This window comes from Ursus americanus, chromosome 33, assembly GCF_024610735.1.
Source record: "Ursus americanus isolate L20-20 chromosome 33, mUrsAme1.1.p, whole genome shotgun sequence".
In the NCBI taxonomy this organism is placed as follows: Eukaryota; Metazoa; Chordata; class Mammalia; order Carnivora; family Ursidae; genus Ursus; species Ursus americanus.
Window position 1 is genome coordinate 26,883,777 of NC_142159.1, and position 17,624 is coordinate 26,901,400.

At 58.9% G+C, this 17,624-nt stretch overlaps 1 protein-coding gene across 5 annotated transcripts in view; it reads left to right on the plus strand.

The window, feature by feature from the left end:
- NPHP4 (nephrocystin 4) overlaps nucleotides 1-14,936 on the plus strand; it is a 113,090-nt gene extending 98,154 nt beyond the window's left edge. For all 5 annotated transcript variants that reach the window (XM_045803514.2, XM_045803515.2, XM_045803516.2 and 2 more), the window contains 11 exons: nucleotides 1,700-1,911; nucleotides 5,649-5,875; nucleotides 6,084-6,270; nucleotides 7,081-7,164; nucleotides 10,210-10,366; nucleotides 10,930-11,015; nucleotides 11,572-11,657; nucleotides 12,522-12,693; nucleotides 13,268-13,447; nucleotides 13,687-13,830; nucleotides 14,436-14,936. In XM_045803514.2, coding sequence (XP_045659470.2) covers nucleotides 1,700-1,911; nucleotides 5,649-5,875; nucleotides 6,084-6,270; nucleotides 7,081-7,164; nucleotides 10,210-10,366; nucleotides 10,930-11,015; nucleotides 11,572-11,657; nucleotides 12,522-12,693; nucleotides 13,268-13,447; nucleotides 13,687-13,830; nucleotides 14,436-14,576 — 1,676 coding nt within the window. In that variant the 3' untranslated portion in view covers nucleotides 14,577-14,936. The remainder of the gene's footprint in view (nucleotides 1-1,699; nucleotides 1,912-5,648; nucleotides 5,876-6,083; nucleotides 6,271-7,080; nucleotides 7,165-10,209; nucleotides 10,367-10,929; nucleotides 11,016-11,571; nucleotides 11,658-12,521; nucleotides 12,694-13,267; nucleotides 13,448-13,686; nucleotides 13,831-14,435) is intronic.
- Nucleotides 14,937-17,624: the final 2,688 nt, after the last annotated feature.

The window sequence follows — 17,624 nt, forward strand, 5'->3', positions numbered from 1 at the left end:
GGGTCCAGGGTCCAAGGTCCCAGCAGGCTGAGAGTCTGTTCTCCCCTTTAGTGTTGAAGAAACCAAGATAGCGGAGGTCAGGTGGCTTGGCCAGTTGTGTGTAAAGGGTGGTGAACTTGGGTGAGAATCTGGAATTCCCACTTTGGGGCCAGTGCTTCTCCGTCCCTGGCTGGTCCAAGAACAGGCAGGGAGTATTTGTGAAAGCCCCACCTTGGGGCCCAGGAGGTCAGGGGCTCTGCCAGGCTGTGTGGGGAACTGTAACTTATGAGAGTTTGTCAAGTGAAGGGAGAGTCTCTGGAGTCCTTGGTCCCCCTCTTCCTGTTTGATCAAAGACAGAGGATGGGGCGTTCCGTCAGAGAGCCCTTCTTCCCCCCTGGGCAAGGCGTGGCAAGTAGGAAGCGTACAGAGTTTTAGAAAGTGCTTCCAGGCTCTGAGCAGTGCTGGAATTTCATTTCTGGTTTCTTTGGACCTGGGTGATGCAGTCTGACACATGAGCCCATTGGTTAGCCCCCAGCCTCGCTTGTCTCCTTCCCCCGGGACGGTGGGCCTCGGGCCACTCAAAGCCGACCTAGGTGGGGTGGTGTACCCACTGTGCCTGCACCTGAGACGTGGAAGGATGGTTTGGGGATGGCCTCTTACTTGTCTAAACCGACTCGTGGCATCTGAAAAGCAATGAACAGCTTTAAAATGGTGGTGAGGAACCTGAAAATAGCCCTTGTTACGGGTAATGGAGGAAGAGGTGGGCGAGGCAGGGGAGAGATTGCTTTACCACCACATGGAGTCGGAGGCTGGAGATGCGGTGACGGCGTGCGACCCGGCCGGCTGATTCAGCAGGGCGCTCGTTTCCCGTGGGTGCCGCGGATGCCTGAGGCTCAGGAAGGGCCCAGTCCTAAGTTGGGGTGCTCCTTCTCTTCTGCCCGCCTGCGCCAGCGTGAGCGCTGGTCTGGGAGTCTCGTGTGTCAGCTTGTGACCTCCGTGTGCCATGTGTGTCTTTGTCACCCAAAGAAAATGTGGCTTCTCTGCCTGCTGGTGCCTGGCCTGCTTCAGCCCCAGTTTGTCTGCTCACGCGGCTTCCGTGTATGTCCAGGGTTTGAGCAGAGTCCCCCAGAGGAGTCGGTTCCCTGGGGGCTGGGCTGTCTAGAGGCAGCTGGGTGCAGTCATGGGCATGAGCTCGGGAGCCGGAGTGGTCTGAGCCCCCCCCCCCCCAACCCATGCTGGGGCTTCAGGCCAAGTGAGCAGCTCATCAGAGCCCCGGATTCCTGATCTGAGCACACAGGTGGGTCTGAGGACATGGTGGGACAGGGTCCTGAGATCTCAGAGTGGTCCCCACGTCAGGAGGCTCCTGCTGGTGGGGCTGCATCCTGGGTGAGGGTATCAGCGGCCCTTGAGAATCCAGAGAGCGTCAGCTTCTAGAACACTGACCTTTATTTTCCTCTGGAAAGTCACCTAATGGTGTATTAATTTGTCTCTAAGGACCAAGATCAGCATTCCTTTATTTGAAAGGCTTGTAAAGGGGGGACATTGTGGAGACCAGCTTATAGGATTACCATCTTTATCAATATCTTAGAAGGTACAGGAAAGGGCAGGGTGCCTGCTGAGCTCCCTCCCTGGGTGAGGTGGCTGGAAGCTTGTTGCCGGGTCTGTTTAAATAATGTAAATTCTACACTTTAATCTCTTGCTCCCTCTTTGAACCTTCCAGCCGTAAAAAATGTGGTCCAAGCACAGAAGCTGGTTGACGTGGACCGTGAGCTGGCCGCCATGCTGTTCACGCACTCGCAGCACAGGAGCAAGGGGCCCCAGGGCGCTGGCCGCGAGGGGGACGCTGTCCGCAGGCGCAAGCTGGAGCGGATGAGGTCCGTGCGCCTTCAGGAGTCCAGAGGAGAGCTCAGCTGCTGGGGGGCCAGCATGTTGGTGAGGGCTTCGTCCACCTCCCACTGTCCCTGGATGTCCCCATGCGGGGGCCTCGGTCATTGTGAATGAAAGCAGCCTTGTCCTCTGTTTTCTTTTCTCCCACATGGCTCTCTCTCTCCTTCCCAAATCCTACCTGTGGAACGTAGGGGAGACGGACCTCCCAGCCACCAAGGGAGGTTTTCAAGTCAGTTACCTAGAGAGTTTTTATGAAAGCTGATTCTTGGGCCCCACCCCTGGAGATCCTGTGTCCAGTTGGGACCCACATGTGGGTCCATAACCTGGGCTGTTAAGAAAGCTCCAGAGGGGATTCTGAGGGTCCCCTAGGTTTGGGGTCAGAGCTGTGAGTGGGTCATCAGTGCAAATCAAGTAATCATTCTGACCAGAAAAATCTCATTTTTATCTAAAAATCTAGATAAGACCCTACCATATTTTGCAGCATAGGCCTAGGAGGAGAGAGTGGTTGTACTTGGGGGGTTTATGGAATCAAGAAGCCACAGGGGCCTTGAGAAAGATCCTCAAGGATCACCCTTTACATTAAGGCAGGCAGGTGTCTGAATAGACCTCCCTTCACGGCCCTTCGTGCTCACAGCAGCTGGGGAACGTTCCTGCCCTCAGGTGTGGGATGTAACAAGAGAGACGGAAACAGGCCAGCGAGCAAGACCGTGGAGTCTAACGGGAGAGGAGAGGTCCAGGAGAGGGCCTGGCGGGGCTGGTGGGCTCGGGGAAGCTGGTGGGGCTGGGGTCCGGAGGGGCCTCCTCCCCACGGCAGCTGCTGAGGCTGGGGCCCCGGAGCTGGCGGCCCGGCAGCACCGTGCCTGTGTCAGCTGCCCCCCGGGCTCACCCGCGGCTCCGCCTCGTTGGGCGGTGGGCCCGGCGCATGGCAGGTCCTCAGTGAGGTGCTGTCGGTGCTCGTGCTGGTATCCCGTTCTCACCTTCGTGTTGGTGGCTTTCCTCCTGTTTGATGTGTGCTGGTAGAGATTTGCAGCTCAGAGCCCCGTTCTGAGTACAGCAGTGAATTTGGAAGTACCTGGATTTCTGAAAACAAGGAAATGTTCCGCTAAATTCTCATCATTTTCCTGGGTCAGCAAGCTGGAGAACTGAAGGTGAAAGTGATTTGTTTCATCGAGTAGGCAGTGGGTTCTCCCCCATAGAGAGTTCTCACAGCCTCTCTGGTGAGAGCCGGAAGTGGAGCGGTGCTCGGGGCCGAGATGCTGCGCCCCTGGCTGGTGGTCGGCGCCAGATGCGCTCACGTGGTCAGCTGGTCTTGGGTCTCGGGCCCCGGGGGGCTGTGCCTCGGGAGGCAGAGCGCAGCGCTGTGCAGGCTTGCTTCCCCGGCCGTCGTCACAGGCCCGAGGGATGCTGATGGTTTGGGGCTTCTCGGGGAGGTGGTGGAGCACAGAGTGGGGCCAGATGCCCGCATTGGTGTCCCCGCTGTTGCTTGGGACAGTCCCAGTGTCGTATGAGGGTGGCTCAGCTTCCGTGTCTGGCGCCTGGCACGGCGGCCCGTCCCATCTGCTGTTGGGCGGCGTCAGCCGCTGTCTGCAGGCGGAGCCCCGGCCACAGGAGGACCGTGTGCTGGGCACCTTCTCCACGGAGCCCCAGCCTGGGGAGAAGGGCTGGCAGGCTGTCTTCTCCTGTGGGGCATCCTCTGAGGCTGCAGTGACAAAGCCCAGCGTACACAGGTCTGTGCGGCAGCGGGGTCCCCAGGGCCCTTGGCCTGGACTGTGGACCAGCCATTCCGTGTTTGAGCAGGTGCCCTAGCACTCTGGGCCTGGTACTGAGCAGGCAGGCCTGGGGCCCCTGCTGTCAGGCCCGTGGGACTGGCCCCCCACCTCTGCCCTCTGCCCACCCCCTGCAGCCCCTAGACTGTCCCTCACAGTAGCAGTGTGGCGGCACTAATGCCGTTTCATGTTGTCATTCCGTGCCAGGGGCCACAGAAGAGAGAGCTGTATTTCCAGAAATCCCGGCAAAAGGCTTACCAGTCTCACGAGTGCTCTGGTTGGGTACTGTGCCCATCCTTAACCTGGTCACTGGGCTCTGCTGCCTGTGGGGACCCAAGGGCTCCATAAGTGTCCTCACCCTTCGTCTGTCTGACTTTCGAATCGATTGAGAGGTCAGACAGGAGTATGTAGAGAGAGACTGAAGTGTCACCTCGGTTACTGATGACTCTAGTGACCGGTGAAGCAGATCCTGGAGACGTGGCTTCTGTCTGTAGTCAGGGTGCTTGTGACAGTCTGGAGCTAACATCAGACCCAAACCCCCTGGGTGAGGCCATATGGCTGTAGGCCACTAACCCCACCGCTGGTAGGAGCAGTGCGAGCACCTGATGTGGTGTCCAGGCCTGTCGATCCCAAAAGGAAGAGTTGAGGGAGGGCAGGGCTATGCCTGCCTGGTTCATATTCCAGAACTTTCTATCGGAGAAGTCACCCCATGTCCTGTGGGGCAGAGGGAGGCCAGGGGTGCCAGGCTTCTTGACAGCTTCCTCTGTGGTATGGAAGGACACAGGACAGGCAAGGAGAGTCCCTCCTCACAAGCCCCAGGGTCATGCTGACTCTGCCTGTGGCTTTTCACCATCTGGTCTGCGGTAAACTGGGGAGTGGCTGTCGCCGTGCCCGGTCCCCGGCCTCTCCCCTAGAACCTGTGATGGGTTGTCCACTGGCGGGTGGTCCCCTGGTGGGCAGTACACGTTTTGTTCTGCGACTTGTGGGTGGGTCAGCATAGTGCACTGTCTCTGTGTTCTGTGTCTCAGCCTAAATTACGTCCGGCCATGCCATCCCACACTCCACGAAGCAGCTCTAATCATCTAGGTCTGTGGAGGGAGGTCTCATATATGAGCGTGACCACCCTCCTGTTCTCAGATCCCCAGGGAGAAATTAAAGGCTCAGCTTCAACCCCCATGTGAGGGGAAGGCCAAAGTTTTGGATGTTGGAACGTCAGTATCCAAAGTAATTTAAGTCAGAAATGAAATTTGGTCCTTACTTCTTGACTTGAAGTCCAAAGGCATTCAAACCACCTCTGCCTTCTGATGTCTGGGCCTCCCCAGTGTTCAGAGGTTCTCAGCACTGGGCCTGGCTGATTCCCCAGCACGGAGCAGGGGTGGGGGGGTCCCCTTCTAGGTCTCACAGGAAAGTCGCTGTGGACCTCACTCTTTAGTATGAGTCACACAAGAAACATAAGCCTCTGGACCACACCGTGCTAGCCAAGACCAGTGAGGGCATCGAGGAAGGAGGTGGATGAAGGACCGTGGCTGAGCCCCAGGAAGGCAGCCCATCCGCTGTGTAGACTCTGGCTTGGCTCAGGTCAGTTAGGCCCCTGCTTGCAGACAGGGCTCCTGCTGCCACGCTGGGACCTGGCCAGTGAGCCCATCACCAGTCTTAGTAGCTTTGAGGCCATTTTTCCCTCTTTTGTTAGAAGCCTCTGCTTCTAATTCCCCATTGTGCCCAGTTTCCAGCCTCGAGGCCTGGGGAGAGTTGGGAGCATGCAGGGCAGACCCCACCTCCTACAGGGGAGACCGCTGCAGGGCAGAGAGAAGCCAGGAGTGCCGTGTAGACCCATTCTCTGTCCTCTGGACCTGGGGGTGGGCCAGTCCCGTCCAACTCAGGTGCCTGAGGAAGGGGTGGTGGTGATTCCAGAAGAAATTTGGTATTCTGGGTGGGAGTGGGGGAGGTGGCCGACCAGCCCTTGAGAAGGAGAGCACGCCCAGGACTGGGGCCTGGTTTGGCACCTGTGTCCCGCAGGCTCAGCAGAGCGTCCGCGCGCAGCACGCCCGCGACCTGCAGGTCATCGCGGCCTATAGGGAGCGCACGAAGGCGGAGAGCATCGCCAGCGCGCTGAGCCTGGCCATCACCACCGAGCACACGATTCACGTCACACTGGGCACCGCCGAGTTCTTCGAGTTTGCCCTTAGGAACCCCCACAACACGCAGCACACGGTGACCATCGAGGTGGACAGTCCCGAGCTCAGGTGGGAGAGAGTGGTGGGCCCGCCAGGGTCACCTGGGGTAACTCCGGGTTCTCCCTGAAATGGAAGCTAAGCTGCCCTCGACCCTCGAGGGTCCTGCTGATCCCGGCTTTCGCCCACAGTCCCAGGCGCCAGCTCGGAGTGGGTGGGCAGGGGACTCACCAGGAGGAGCGTTTTTGCCTCAGAGCCCCGTGTGTCCCCTGCCTTCTAGCATCATCCAGGACAGTCGGGAGTGGAAGTACTTCAAAGACGCAGCCAAGCTGCACACGCCGGTGGAAGAGGACATGTTCTATCTGCGGGGCAGCCTCGCCCCGCAGATCTTCCTGCGCCCGCGGGAGACCGCCCACATCCCCTTCAGATACCAGACCTTCTCTGGGGGGCCGCCGGCCCTGGTGCAGGTGCGGAGGCCATTCTTCCAATGCCAGACGGGCTTGTCAGGCACATGGGAAGATCCACTCGGCGAAATAATGGTGGGGCGCGCCCACGTGTCCCCCCATACTGCTCAGACCGCTCAGCCTTCGGGTGGTCGCCTGCTCCGCCAGCCCCTACGCGGGCACGCACACGGTGCGCCTCGCACAAGGCCGGCCCGTCCCCTCTGAGTGCTCTTTCCTTGTCGGGCACAGAACCTCTGCCTTGCTGCGGAAGAGCTGATGGGTAGAACCTTGCCAGCAGTTTGTGTTCTCTAGTTCGTGCTCTGGTTCAGAGGCCTCCTTGGCAGGGCGTGCGGGCTTGGAGGTTTCCAGTGATGGGTGTGACTGGTGGGCTGGGGCCGCGAGGGGGCCGGGCGTGCCTTTCATCCTGTTTACTGAGCTCTTGGGGTCGCTTCTGTAGGATAGTGGGTCTCACTTAAGGGGGCTCGAGGAGCTCTCAGAGGCTCCCAGAATCCTGTGCAGGCTCTTTGGAGGCACTCTGGGGCAAGAGGTCATAAGGACAGTGAAGACGTCAGGACTTTGGCTTCAGGCAGAGCTGGGTTTCATGTCGGGTGGGCCTTCACAGTTCTGGCAGCCCCTGCTCCCTCTTTGGGGCAGTGAGGCTGGTTCATGACAGTGACCGTGCACACGGTTATTGTGAGAGCAGGTGAGACGGTGCATGGGAGCCCTCGGCCCTGGTGGCAGCTGTTCCTACAGGGAGAAGTCCTGCAGGTAGAAGGGCCCATCACCCTCAGACTCCCATCTCGTGACCTGCTGGTGCTGGCTGGTTTCTCACAGGCCTCTGCTGAGCTGAGATCTGAGAAGGGCACGGACGCCGGATTGCCCCAGAAGTCCAGTGCAATGCCCACTAAGCATGCCAAGGTAAGGGGGCAGGGCACCTCTGATCAAAGATAGTTTGGGGTCTTGCAGCGAGAGCCAGGTATCCTCTGAGCGGACCTGGCGAAGTGTTCATGACTTCTCTTGTTACGCAGGCTGCTGGGGCCTGGCCCTCTGCCCTTCATTGTATCTCCTGCGGGCCGGGGATGGCGGTGGGGGAGCAGGGCCTGTGGAGGGAGACTTTTCCTGTCTGGCAGGACAGTGACTGCTTCGGGCGATGCTGGTACGGCCTCTGAGTGGGTGTCTGGCATGGAAGCCTCTCCCTGGCCACTTGCCACCTTGCAGCCCTCGGTGCTCTGGGTGCCTTTCCCATGGCCCTGGGAGCACAGGTGTCCCAGCACGCAGCCACCACACACGGGTTAGACTGGTCCCTGACCCTCCCCCACAGCATCCCCATGTCCCAGAGGATCAGTGTGGGGGTGTGGGGTTACTTCTGGGAATCCTCATTACCGCTGGAAGGGAAGGCGTGTTTGCACACGCCAGCAGCCTGCCTCTAGGATGTCCCGAAGGGGAGCTCAGGACACTTGCTTTTAGGACTTTCTAAAGCTTTTTTTGGGTAAGACAAATGCCTTTTGGAAGTAGTTTGAAAGTAAAAACAGAAGCAATAAGACTTTACCCTGAGAAGAGATTATTTCATTGAGTCCCAGATGAGAAGCCGGCGCCCGATGGCGGATCTGTGTTTCTGCCTCGCTGTGGTGGCCGCTTGCCCACGGCCCCGTCACCAGTGGAAGTTGCTTCGTTTTGCTGAATGTGGAGGCACCGCTTTGCCTTGTTTAAGGACCATGTCAGGTCTTTATGTAGGGCTATCGATGCAATCTAAGGCTAGTACACTCTCCATACATGGATTTGGAGTTTGAAGGCAAACCCCAGAAATCTTAGGGGCTCACCCACGATCCCCTCAGCATGTGTCCCTAACAGATAAGGACTTTCAGCCTCGCTGTGTGGCCATCGCTGCCCCCGATCGGCCACAGACCCTCCAAATCGCCTAGTAGTCCACCCTGTGCTTACTTGTCTTCTCAAGTGTGGTTTGGGTGAGTCCGGGCCCGCTGACCCCAGTGCCCTGTGTCCGCTGTCCACCCCAGATTCACTGCCCACACGCATCTTCTGGGTGGGAAATGGGGACATTCAGCTTTTTTCATTCTTCCTGTACTTGTTAGCTGGGATTCTGCTGTAAGCAAGAATTTCCCCACCAGCAGTTTGGTTGCCCTGAAATATACTTTAAACCAGAAAGTCAGGATAAATGTTGGATTCTTTCATTTTATTTATCAGTTTTCAGAGTAATGAATTGCACCCTAGCAACGTCCAGAGGTGGTCAGTTTTTTGGAGTCTCGTTATGACCGCACATTTGTACGTTTGCTGCTTTTCGTCTGTGGCAGGCGTCGGGCGCGGGAACTGCCCGCTGTCTGGCACCGCATCCCTTTCGAAGCACTGTTAACTAGGCTGACTGCTCACGTGTTAACCAGGTCGCTGGAAGGGTAAAACCAGAACTCCAAGCTTTCAAGGAGGTAGAAATGGCCGAAAAGTGGCTACCTGCACCCCCCTCCCCGTGCTAAGGAACAGAGGGCTGAAGCTGGAAATGCTAAGACTCAGTTGCGCAGAGTGGGTGGTAAGCCTGAGACCCCGTCTGGAGGAGGGTGCCGCCTGGCATTGCTGGGGCTGCCGGGTGGAAAATTGCAGCCTGGATCTGAGCCCCACTGTGAGAGGAACTGCTGCTGCTGGGCAATGACAGGTGTCCGGGATGGGGACTGACCAGAAGGTCCCCTTCGTCCCGAGCCTGGCTGTCCCCCGTGCTTCCAGGAGCGGACAGGGGAGCAGAACTGTGGGTGGTGGGGCCAGAGCAGGGAGGGAGAGGTGGGGTGGGTGGGGCAGAGACGGGTCTGTAGCAGCCGCAGCCCCTAGATGCACATGTGGTCTCCATGGTGCAGTGTGGCCAGAGCATCAGGGCACGGATGACGGGGTGGTGAGTGTGCTTGTGGGAGCTTCTCTCCCAGACGATTGAGCACAACACAAGACGGGGAGACATTCAGGTGAAGCTCCGAACCCGCACAGCCAAGATCCGAAGGTGGGAAACCAGCCAAGAAAAGCCAGGACGGGGCCCACAGAGTCTGGAAGGGGGGCTTCCTTGGGCAGGGCTGGCAGGGTGTCCAGAGCTAAGCAGTGTGGACGGCGGGTCCATCCCAGGCGGGGATTTGGGCTCATGGTGGCTGTCCTGTTACGATCTATGACTTAAACAGAGCTTTTCCTATGTAGCTTTTTATATATGTACGTCTAAAAGATTTCACAATAAACGTGTCTTCCCGGGTTCTCTGTTGATGTGGGAAGGTTGCCTTGGGTGCCGGGCTGCATACCTGCCCTCATTCAGGGATCTGGACAGCTCAGGGCCAGATGGAGTTGGGGAATAAAGATACCTGCTCTTTCTTTCTTTTTTCTTTTTTAAAGATTTGTGTATTTATCTTTTGAGAGCGAGCGAGCGAGCACATGTGCGTGCCGGGGCTGGAGGGGCAGAGAGAGAGTCTTAAGCAGACTCCCTGAGCCGAAACCACCCAGGCGCCCCAGTCACTTTTTTTAAAAAAGGAAGTTTGTGTTTCTAGCCTTTTTGGTTGAAGCACAGCCTCCTTTTACCGTCTGGAATCTAACAGCTCGTGCTCCACTGCCTCCCACGAGGACCTGGTGAGGTTAACATCAGACCCTCGGAGCAGCTTCCCTGCACGCACGCGGCAGGCGTGTTGGACGATGGGACGGCGGCTGGAGGACGGTTTGACGTTGGGGCCGCAAACCTTTTAACTGGCATTTGAGGTGTGGGCCCTACTTAGGAGAACTGCAGTAGCCGCCGCCCCACTTGCGGTCCCTGTGCCAGCTGCCGTCCCCGCGGTGTGTCCGCTGCTGCAGACTCCGTGCCCGTTTCTCACAGTGCCTGTCCCTCCCGCCTCATGGGGCCGAGCGGGGCCTGCGGAGGCTGGCGCGGCGCACACAGCTCTCCGCCAGCCTGCGTGCCGGTGCTGATGCGGGCGCCATCTGCTCTCCCGGCAGGTCTTGTTCCGGGGGAGCGGCGGCAAGCCCCTCGCCGTGCTCTGCCTCACCGTGGAGACCCAGCCCCACGTGGTGGACCAGGTCTTCCGCTTCTACCACCCGGAGCTCACCTTCCTGAAGAAGGCCATCCGCCTGCCTCCCTGGCACACGCTTCCAGGCACGTCCCGTCTGTCCCCGCGGCTGGCCTTTTGCAGGTTCAACGGATGGGAAGAGGTGTCTCCCTGAGGGTGGCAAGTGGCATCGTCATGTTATCCTGTGATGCTCTTACTCCAAACCGTGACCCGCCTGTAAATTCTGCCACCTGCCTGTATCGTTTGAAGTGGTGACCTTCTCACGTCCTCTGAGATGACAGGGTGCACCCTCGGCTGGCTGATTCCGCCTCCTAAAGCCCATGGCCCAAGGGCTGTGCCTGAGCACACTCGTGCCTTCTGCTCAGTCACTTGTCTGGTTCTGGTCTGGTGCTGTTGGAGCACAGCAGCGTCGTCTGTGTCTGGCACCTTACTCCATAGTCCCCCGTTGCCTTCGGATAAGTCCCCGAGGACGCGCTTATGGCGGGAGTGCCAGTGCCCGTGCAGACGGGGCTGGGGTAGGCTGGCATCGCCCATCTCCCAGCAGGCATCTGTTGAATACCTGTGACGGGCCAGGCCGGCCCCAGACAGTGACATCACACGGCCCAGGCCTATCCAGAAAAGACATTTGTTCTGATATTCCCTGCCCCAGGTGCTCCCGTGGGAAGACCTGGTGAGGAACCCCCGGTCCATGTCCGCTGTAGCGACCCCAACGTCATCTGTGAGACCCAGAATGTGGTGAGTTCTGCCGAGCCCATCACCCAGCCAGCCCCCCGTCCTTGGAGCCCCCTGGCCTTCTGCAGCCTCTTCGTTGTAGGTTTTCAGTTAAGTGGTGTTTTTCTAAGGTGCTACCAGGCTATTTTGACATCCCTGTGGGAGCTTTATGCATGAGTTTTCATCTTTTCTGCTAGCAGATCAGTCCTTTGATTATCTGAATTTAAATGAAAAAAAAAAAGGCAAGAAGCAAAGTGAATAAAGTCAGTGGTAATTAAGCTACTTATTAATTGCCATTGTGTAAAGGATAAGGGCAATAGTTGTGTTGTGACTGGTTAGGAAACTGGATAAAATCTCCTGCAGAATATAATTATTGAACTCAATATGAAATCAAGAAGTTAATGATTTTCTTTTTTGCAGTGAAAAAACAACAGTGAATTCTGACTAATACCGAAAATTAAACACCTGTTGGGAGGGAGGGAGCCTGGTTCCCACCTGCTTCTGCTTCATGCGGGTTCAGGGGGCTGGGCTTGGAGCGGGAAGGGCAGGCGGTGTTCTCAGGGCACCTCATGTCCGCCAGGGCCCCGGGGAGCCACGGGACGTGTTCCTGAAGGTGGCTAGTGGTCCAAGCCCGGAGAGCAAAGACTTCTTTGTCACTGTTTACACGTAAGTCCGTGGACCCGAACCCCGGAGGTCTGGAGGGGTGGGCGGGGGTGGAAAGCAACTGCAGCGTTGGAAGGGCCTTTGGCCATGGGAGGGGAGACTCCAGGGCTGGCAGGGGCCTCGTGATGGGCGCCCTCTGATCAGAGCGGCACCTGCGGCCTGAGGGACGCACGGAGAGCCCACCAAGGAGAGAACCTCGAGGTGGAGCGTGTCCCAGGGCAGTACTGGTTCCGACCAGGGGAGGTGGAAGGTGCTGGTTGTTATCCTTCCATGCCTGAGACAGTGCTCACGTTGCCTTCTTGCTTCTCCCACTCAGTTGAAATGACCCTGTTCCTTCACCTTTTCCTTGGAAGTCTCCTGTTCCAGTCCCCTGAGGGAGGATCTTTAAAAACTTGGCCACCCTAGGGATCGGACATCTGAGAATGGGGCCAGGGATGGCTGTGCTCAGTGTCTGTCTCGGGCTGTGTGGACAAGCCCGAGGGGAAGGGTTACTGAGCCCCAGTCACAGGAAAGGGTCAGTCAGTATCATCCTGCAGCACCAGGCAGCTGGGACGGGGCCTGAGAGCCCCGGCCTGTGTCACCTCCAAGCCCACATACTCTTCTGTGTCCTGCTTTCCATGGGCTTCACCCTACACCACCTGGTTTGGGGTTGTTGCGTTTCTGGCAGAAGCCCATGTTGTCGTTCACGCAGGGTGTTGTGGTGCAAAGGCAAAGTGGGCCTTCAAAGTGGGGGGGGGGGCAGCTGGGCTCCACCCTGTCTCTTTTGCCGTGTCCTCCTGGCCACCTTCTTGGCTCCTTCCTGGCTTCTCTGTCACGGTTGGTGCTGCTGTCCTTACCAACGATGATAATGGCTGCTGTCCTGCGCAGGGATCGCTGGCTGGCCACACCCATCCAGATATGGCAGGTCCACCTCCACTCCTTGCAGCGTGTGGACGTCTCCTGTGTCACGGGCCAGCGAACCCGCCTGTCCCTTGTCCTTCGGGGGACACAGACGGTTAGGAGAGTGCAGGCTTTCACCTCGCACCCCCAGGAGCTGAAGGTAGGTCACCGGGTGTTCTCTGGCCTCTCCCCATCCTTGCCTCACCCTGGGGATGGACCGTGTGGGGACTGGCTGTAGCCAGCGTGGGTCCTGAGGACAGGCTCACGGCTCCTTCAAGACTCTTGGCAGCGTCTTCATTCACATTGCCTTTTATTGGATGCGCCATCATGGGATGAGTGACATATAAACCCCAAAGGCCAATTTTTAGAATTATTGGAAGGCAAATATTAATAGCAGCTCTGGAATTAATTTAGCCACAACTGTGCATCTGGATAATGAGGGCAATGCAGACCCCTTGCCAGGGTTTCGCGCTGGGAGCTCGCTGAGATCTTCCTCTGCTGAGGCAGCTCTGGTGCTCAGGGGACGGTGCCGGGGGTGGAGGGGGCGTTTGCCCGCACGGGTAGCGATGCTGGCCGCGACACGCTGTGACCCTGACGGCGTGGCTGGGTCTAGTTTCAGGTCTGACGTTGTCACTCGGGCCCCCTCCCCCCCAGAATGGCTGGGATTCTCTCTGTGCCCCGGGCTGCTGGTGTGAGGGACTGTGTCCTGACCCGCTTCTCTTCTGTTCTTCAAGACGGACCCCAAGGGTGTGTTCGTGCTGCCGCCGCACGGGGTGCAGGACCTGCATGTCGCCGTGAGGCCCCGTAGGGCAGGGAACCGGTTCATCCACCTTAACCTGGTCGATGTGGACTACCACCAGCTGGTGGCCTCGTGGCTCCTGTGCCTCTCTTGCCGCCCACCTCTCATTTCCAAGGTCTGGAGGGGCGTGCGTGGCGTGGGTGGTCTGTCACCTGATTGTCACCTGGTCCTGTGACCTGGTCTCAGGCGGGAGTTTCCTTGTCCGTGGCCTGTGGCCTGGGGGTCGGGGTGTGGGTTGCTTCTGTGCGGTGAGCCCCCTCGGCAGCGGTCTGTCCTGTTCGGGGAGATGCCCGAAGTCGGGCCGCACGTGCAGAGCAGGCACAGGAAGGGCAACTGCTGCCCCCGCCCACACAGGCTTTCGAGATCACGCTGGCCGCGGGGGAAGGCAAAGGCGCCAACAAGCGGATCACCTACACCAACCCCTACCCCTCCCAGAGGACCTACCACCTGCACAGCGACCACCCTGACCTGCTGCAGTTCAGGGAGGACTCCTTCCAGGTGCGGGCGCTGCGTGGGGCGTGGAGGGCTGCCTGTGGGGGGCTGCGTCTCCCGGGAGCCCTGAGGCCTGAGGGTCGGCACCGCATTTAGGAACCGTTCCGTCTAATCATGGGTGGTCTTGAGAGAGTCCTGGGAGAGAGCAGTGCCGATCTGAACCAGGGAAGGTACTGGATGTGGGGGGGTGGGCACCCCTCTTTGAGCTCTTCTGCCTCTGCTCCTGGGGCCCCTGCATCTAGGCACCGTGGCAGGGGCTCTGGTGGCCCGCTCGCCCTGCAGGTGGCCAGCGGTTTTATCCGTAAGTGCCCTGCAAATCAGCCTTTTCTCTGCTCTGAGTGTTTTGAAGAAAGTACAGCAGATCACAGTCTGTCAGGGGAGGGTGCTTCTTGAATTGCAAAGCATCCCCGGGGCGTGGGAAGAGCAGCTGTGTCCAGGAACACTGGGGAGTTTAGTTCAGAAGACCGAGTGTCTGGAGTCCTGCCTGCATCAGCCACTGGGGTTGGGGCCTCAGCCTCGCCGCCCCCGTCAGCCTGGGTTTGCACGTGTAGAACCTGCCGGAGTAGAGAGCAGTGGCCGGGGTAGGGCTAGGACTGGATGCTTGCTTCCAGGTCGGGGGAGGGGAGACCTACACCATCGGCCTGCGGTTTGCACCTCGTCAGAGCGCCGGGGAGGAGGAGATCCTGATTTACATCAATGACCACGAGGACAAAAACGAAGAAGCGTTCTGCGTGAAGGTCACCTACCAGTAAAGGAGCCGCCGGAGGTGGTCCCCTTCCCGCCACAGCGCAGGGACGAACTCGTGTGTGCCGGCCCTGTGGACCCCCTCCTCCCCTCGACCTGCCCGGGCCACTGGTGAGCGTGGCCGAGGGTGGAGGGGCCGCCGTGCTCCTGACCGGCTCTCGTGCCCGTGTCCAGGAGGCTGCTGCCGGCGTGAGCCGTGCGCCGAGCCCCGCGGGCGTCCTCACGGGAGGGCTTGGCGCCGGGAAGCACGGGCGCCTTTCTCTCTGCTGCACTCGGGCAGGTGTCACGGTCTGTGACGTGCTGATTTGCTTTCTAGCAGAATATATTTTATGAATCATTTTAAGTGATAAAATTGTTTTCTTACTGGATTTTGTACAAAAATTATTCTATGCTATGTTTTATACTAGTATTGTTTCGTATCTTTTTTAAAGTTATGTATGAAATACTGAACTTTTACCTGTTTTCTCTATTGATGTTTTTCTTGAGTGCTTTCTGTTGTTTTCACCCTTGTCAGACGCTCTGACCTCACCAGGCATAAGCACGGTTTTCCCTTGAGGACAGCATGGCTGAGGGACAGTGGGGTGGCCTGGGGCGTCTGGCCTCCCGGAGAGTCGGCATGGGCCTGAGGGAGGCGAGGTGGCCCGACCTCTGCCTCTGCTGGTCTTGGCTCCCGTCTGATTCTGCGCCCTGCTCCCCCAGTAGGGACCCCTATAATTACATTGGGCCCACCTGGAAAATTCAGGGCAACCGCTTCATCTCAAGATCCTTCCCTTATTCCCACCTGCAAAGTCCCCTTTTGCACGTTGGGTTACTCAGTCACAGCTTCCAGGGATTAGGATGGGGCCCCGCGGGCAGGGGAACCTTTTCTGTCTACCAGAAACCCATCGGCCAGAGGCCGGTCACATGCCTGCACTTAGCTCCAAGGGGTCTGGGAACTGCCCTCCTTTTGGGTGTCATGTTCAGGCAACCGGGGTCGTGACTACCGAGCAGGTGGGAGCAGGTTTTGGGGGATGTTCACAGCCTGGAAGCACTCTTGGAGATGGAGGGACGGGCTGGAGGGTAGAGTGTGGCTGAGAGACAGAACACCGTGTGGTTTTATAGCGAAAGCTTTACCTTCCGTTCATGGCAAACGTGGATAAGAGGGAAGCAGGGGAGCCTGAGCCCTGACGAGTGGCAAGCCGGGCTGTTCCCAAGTTTGGGGTGACGAGAAGGCAGCAGCGTGGTGGCCAGCCATCCAAGTGTGCGGGTGAGCGGCCGAGGCCGCCGCGGGAGGAAGCCCGTGGGGCTGGGTCTCTGGCACCACGAACCGGGGAGGCTTCCCGCGGTGAGGAGCAAGCCCAGGGCGCGGAGGTGCTCAGAGACGACGGAGCAGGCCCCGGAGAGATGGTCACTGAGGCAGCCCCGCGGCCAGATGCCACGTAGGTGAGAGGCAGGACACCCGCTGCCCCCGTTTTCGACCTCGGGCCTGGGAGTGGGGTTAAAGAGCACGTCTGTGCTGCAGCCGACCTCTGCCTGGGCACGGGTCCCGAGCCCCACACCAGGGGTGGGCACCACAGGGCAGCGTGGAGGATGGATTCGGGGAGAGTTCTTCGCGTGTATTCATGGGTCTCTTTACCATGTGACAATGTACCAAATTGTTGTTGTTTGGCTGCCCCTGCCTGGTGTTTTCTAAGTTTGCGTGCCCGTCACAGGGCGAGAGTTCAGCTCGTCCACACCCTGTGCCAGTCCAAGCAGACTGTGTAGCCAGAGCCAGGGAACTGGCCGCCGGCCTGCAGGGAGACCGCCAGGCCCTGGTGTGCAGTGTCGCCTGCCGAGCTCCACGTGGGAAGCTGTGGTGGGGGTTGCAAAGGCTTGTCACTCCCTGCCAGCATCTGGGCGGTCCACTGTGCCACGCTTGCCCGCCGAGGTGTGGGGAGGAGACGGCCTGCTCCGTCGGCCTTGCTCCATTAGTCTTCTGCGGCTTCCGCGAGGCTGCGTGGCTCTGGTTAAGTGTCTTGAGACTCGCTCCTGCCCCGGACAGGTAGGAAGATGTGCAGGCCGAGCGCTCGGGCTTTATCCTGCGAGATGGCTTGAATGTTTATGGATGGGCTGATGAAGCTGTAATGTTCCATTTCTCTCCGCTCTCTCCCTGGGGAGGGTGATTGGGACCGCTTTCTCCTCCTCTCGTAGAAAACCTCAGCCAGACGCATGGGCTGTAGGATCAATGGCTGGCCAGACACAGGGTCTGTGCCAGGGGTAGGTGACAGAGGACTGTGGCCATGGGACAATCAGGTGAGAGAGAAGAGTCGGGGGGCCCCTTCCCAGGGCCTATTGGGCTTAGGGCGGTGGCTGGCGGGAGGTTGGGAGCCCCCGTGCTACGGAAGCAGCCCAGCTCTGCAATCCGGGACTGCACGTTGCAGGTCCCATGGCCATGCGGGGCAGGGAGGGCAGGAGGAGAGGGTGTCTGAGGGCAGACACATGGGGGGCTATCTGGGGGGGAAGGGTGGCTTCCCTGGGGGCAGCTGATGCTGTGGGTGACAGAAGCAGGCTGGCTTCTCAAGAGAGCAGAGGAGGAGGTCGTCTTTCTGTTGTGCTCCTGGAAGGTCTGCACAGCCCGTGAAACACGGGTGTGTTCTGTGCCCATTACGGAGACGAGCCCTCCCTGAAGCCCCCTCGCTCCCTGCTGTTTGTGGCTCGTGCCCATTCTTGTGCCCTTCAGTGCCTGTGCTGTGCGGCTCCCGGCGGAAGGTCAGGATGTTGGGTCTGTCTTCCTGCTGGCCGGGGGCCAGGACTTAGGTTCCCTGCTTTCTGTGGCTGGCGTCACGGTCTGGGATGGGCCGAGCAGAGAAGGCCGCTGACTTTGCTCTCCCACCTGATGTGTCGTTGAGCCCTGGCCAGGAGATGCTCTCTGAGGAGTGACGACTGTGTGTGCTTGCTGTCCTGGCTGAGACAGGGTGGGAGGAGGGGAGTGGGGAGGGGACGCCCGTAGGGAAGGGGACAGGGGACCCTTTCACCTCCATCTCCTCCTTCCAGATGCTCCCAAGAGCTGGGAGGTCACAAGGCTGCCCCTTTTCTTA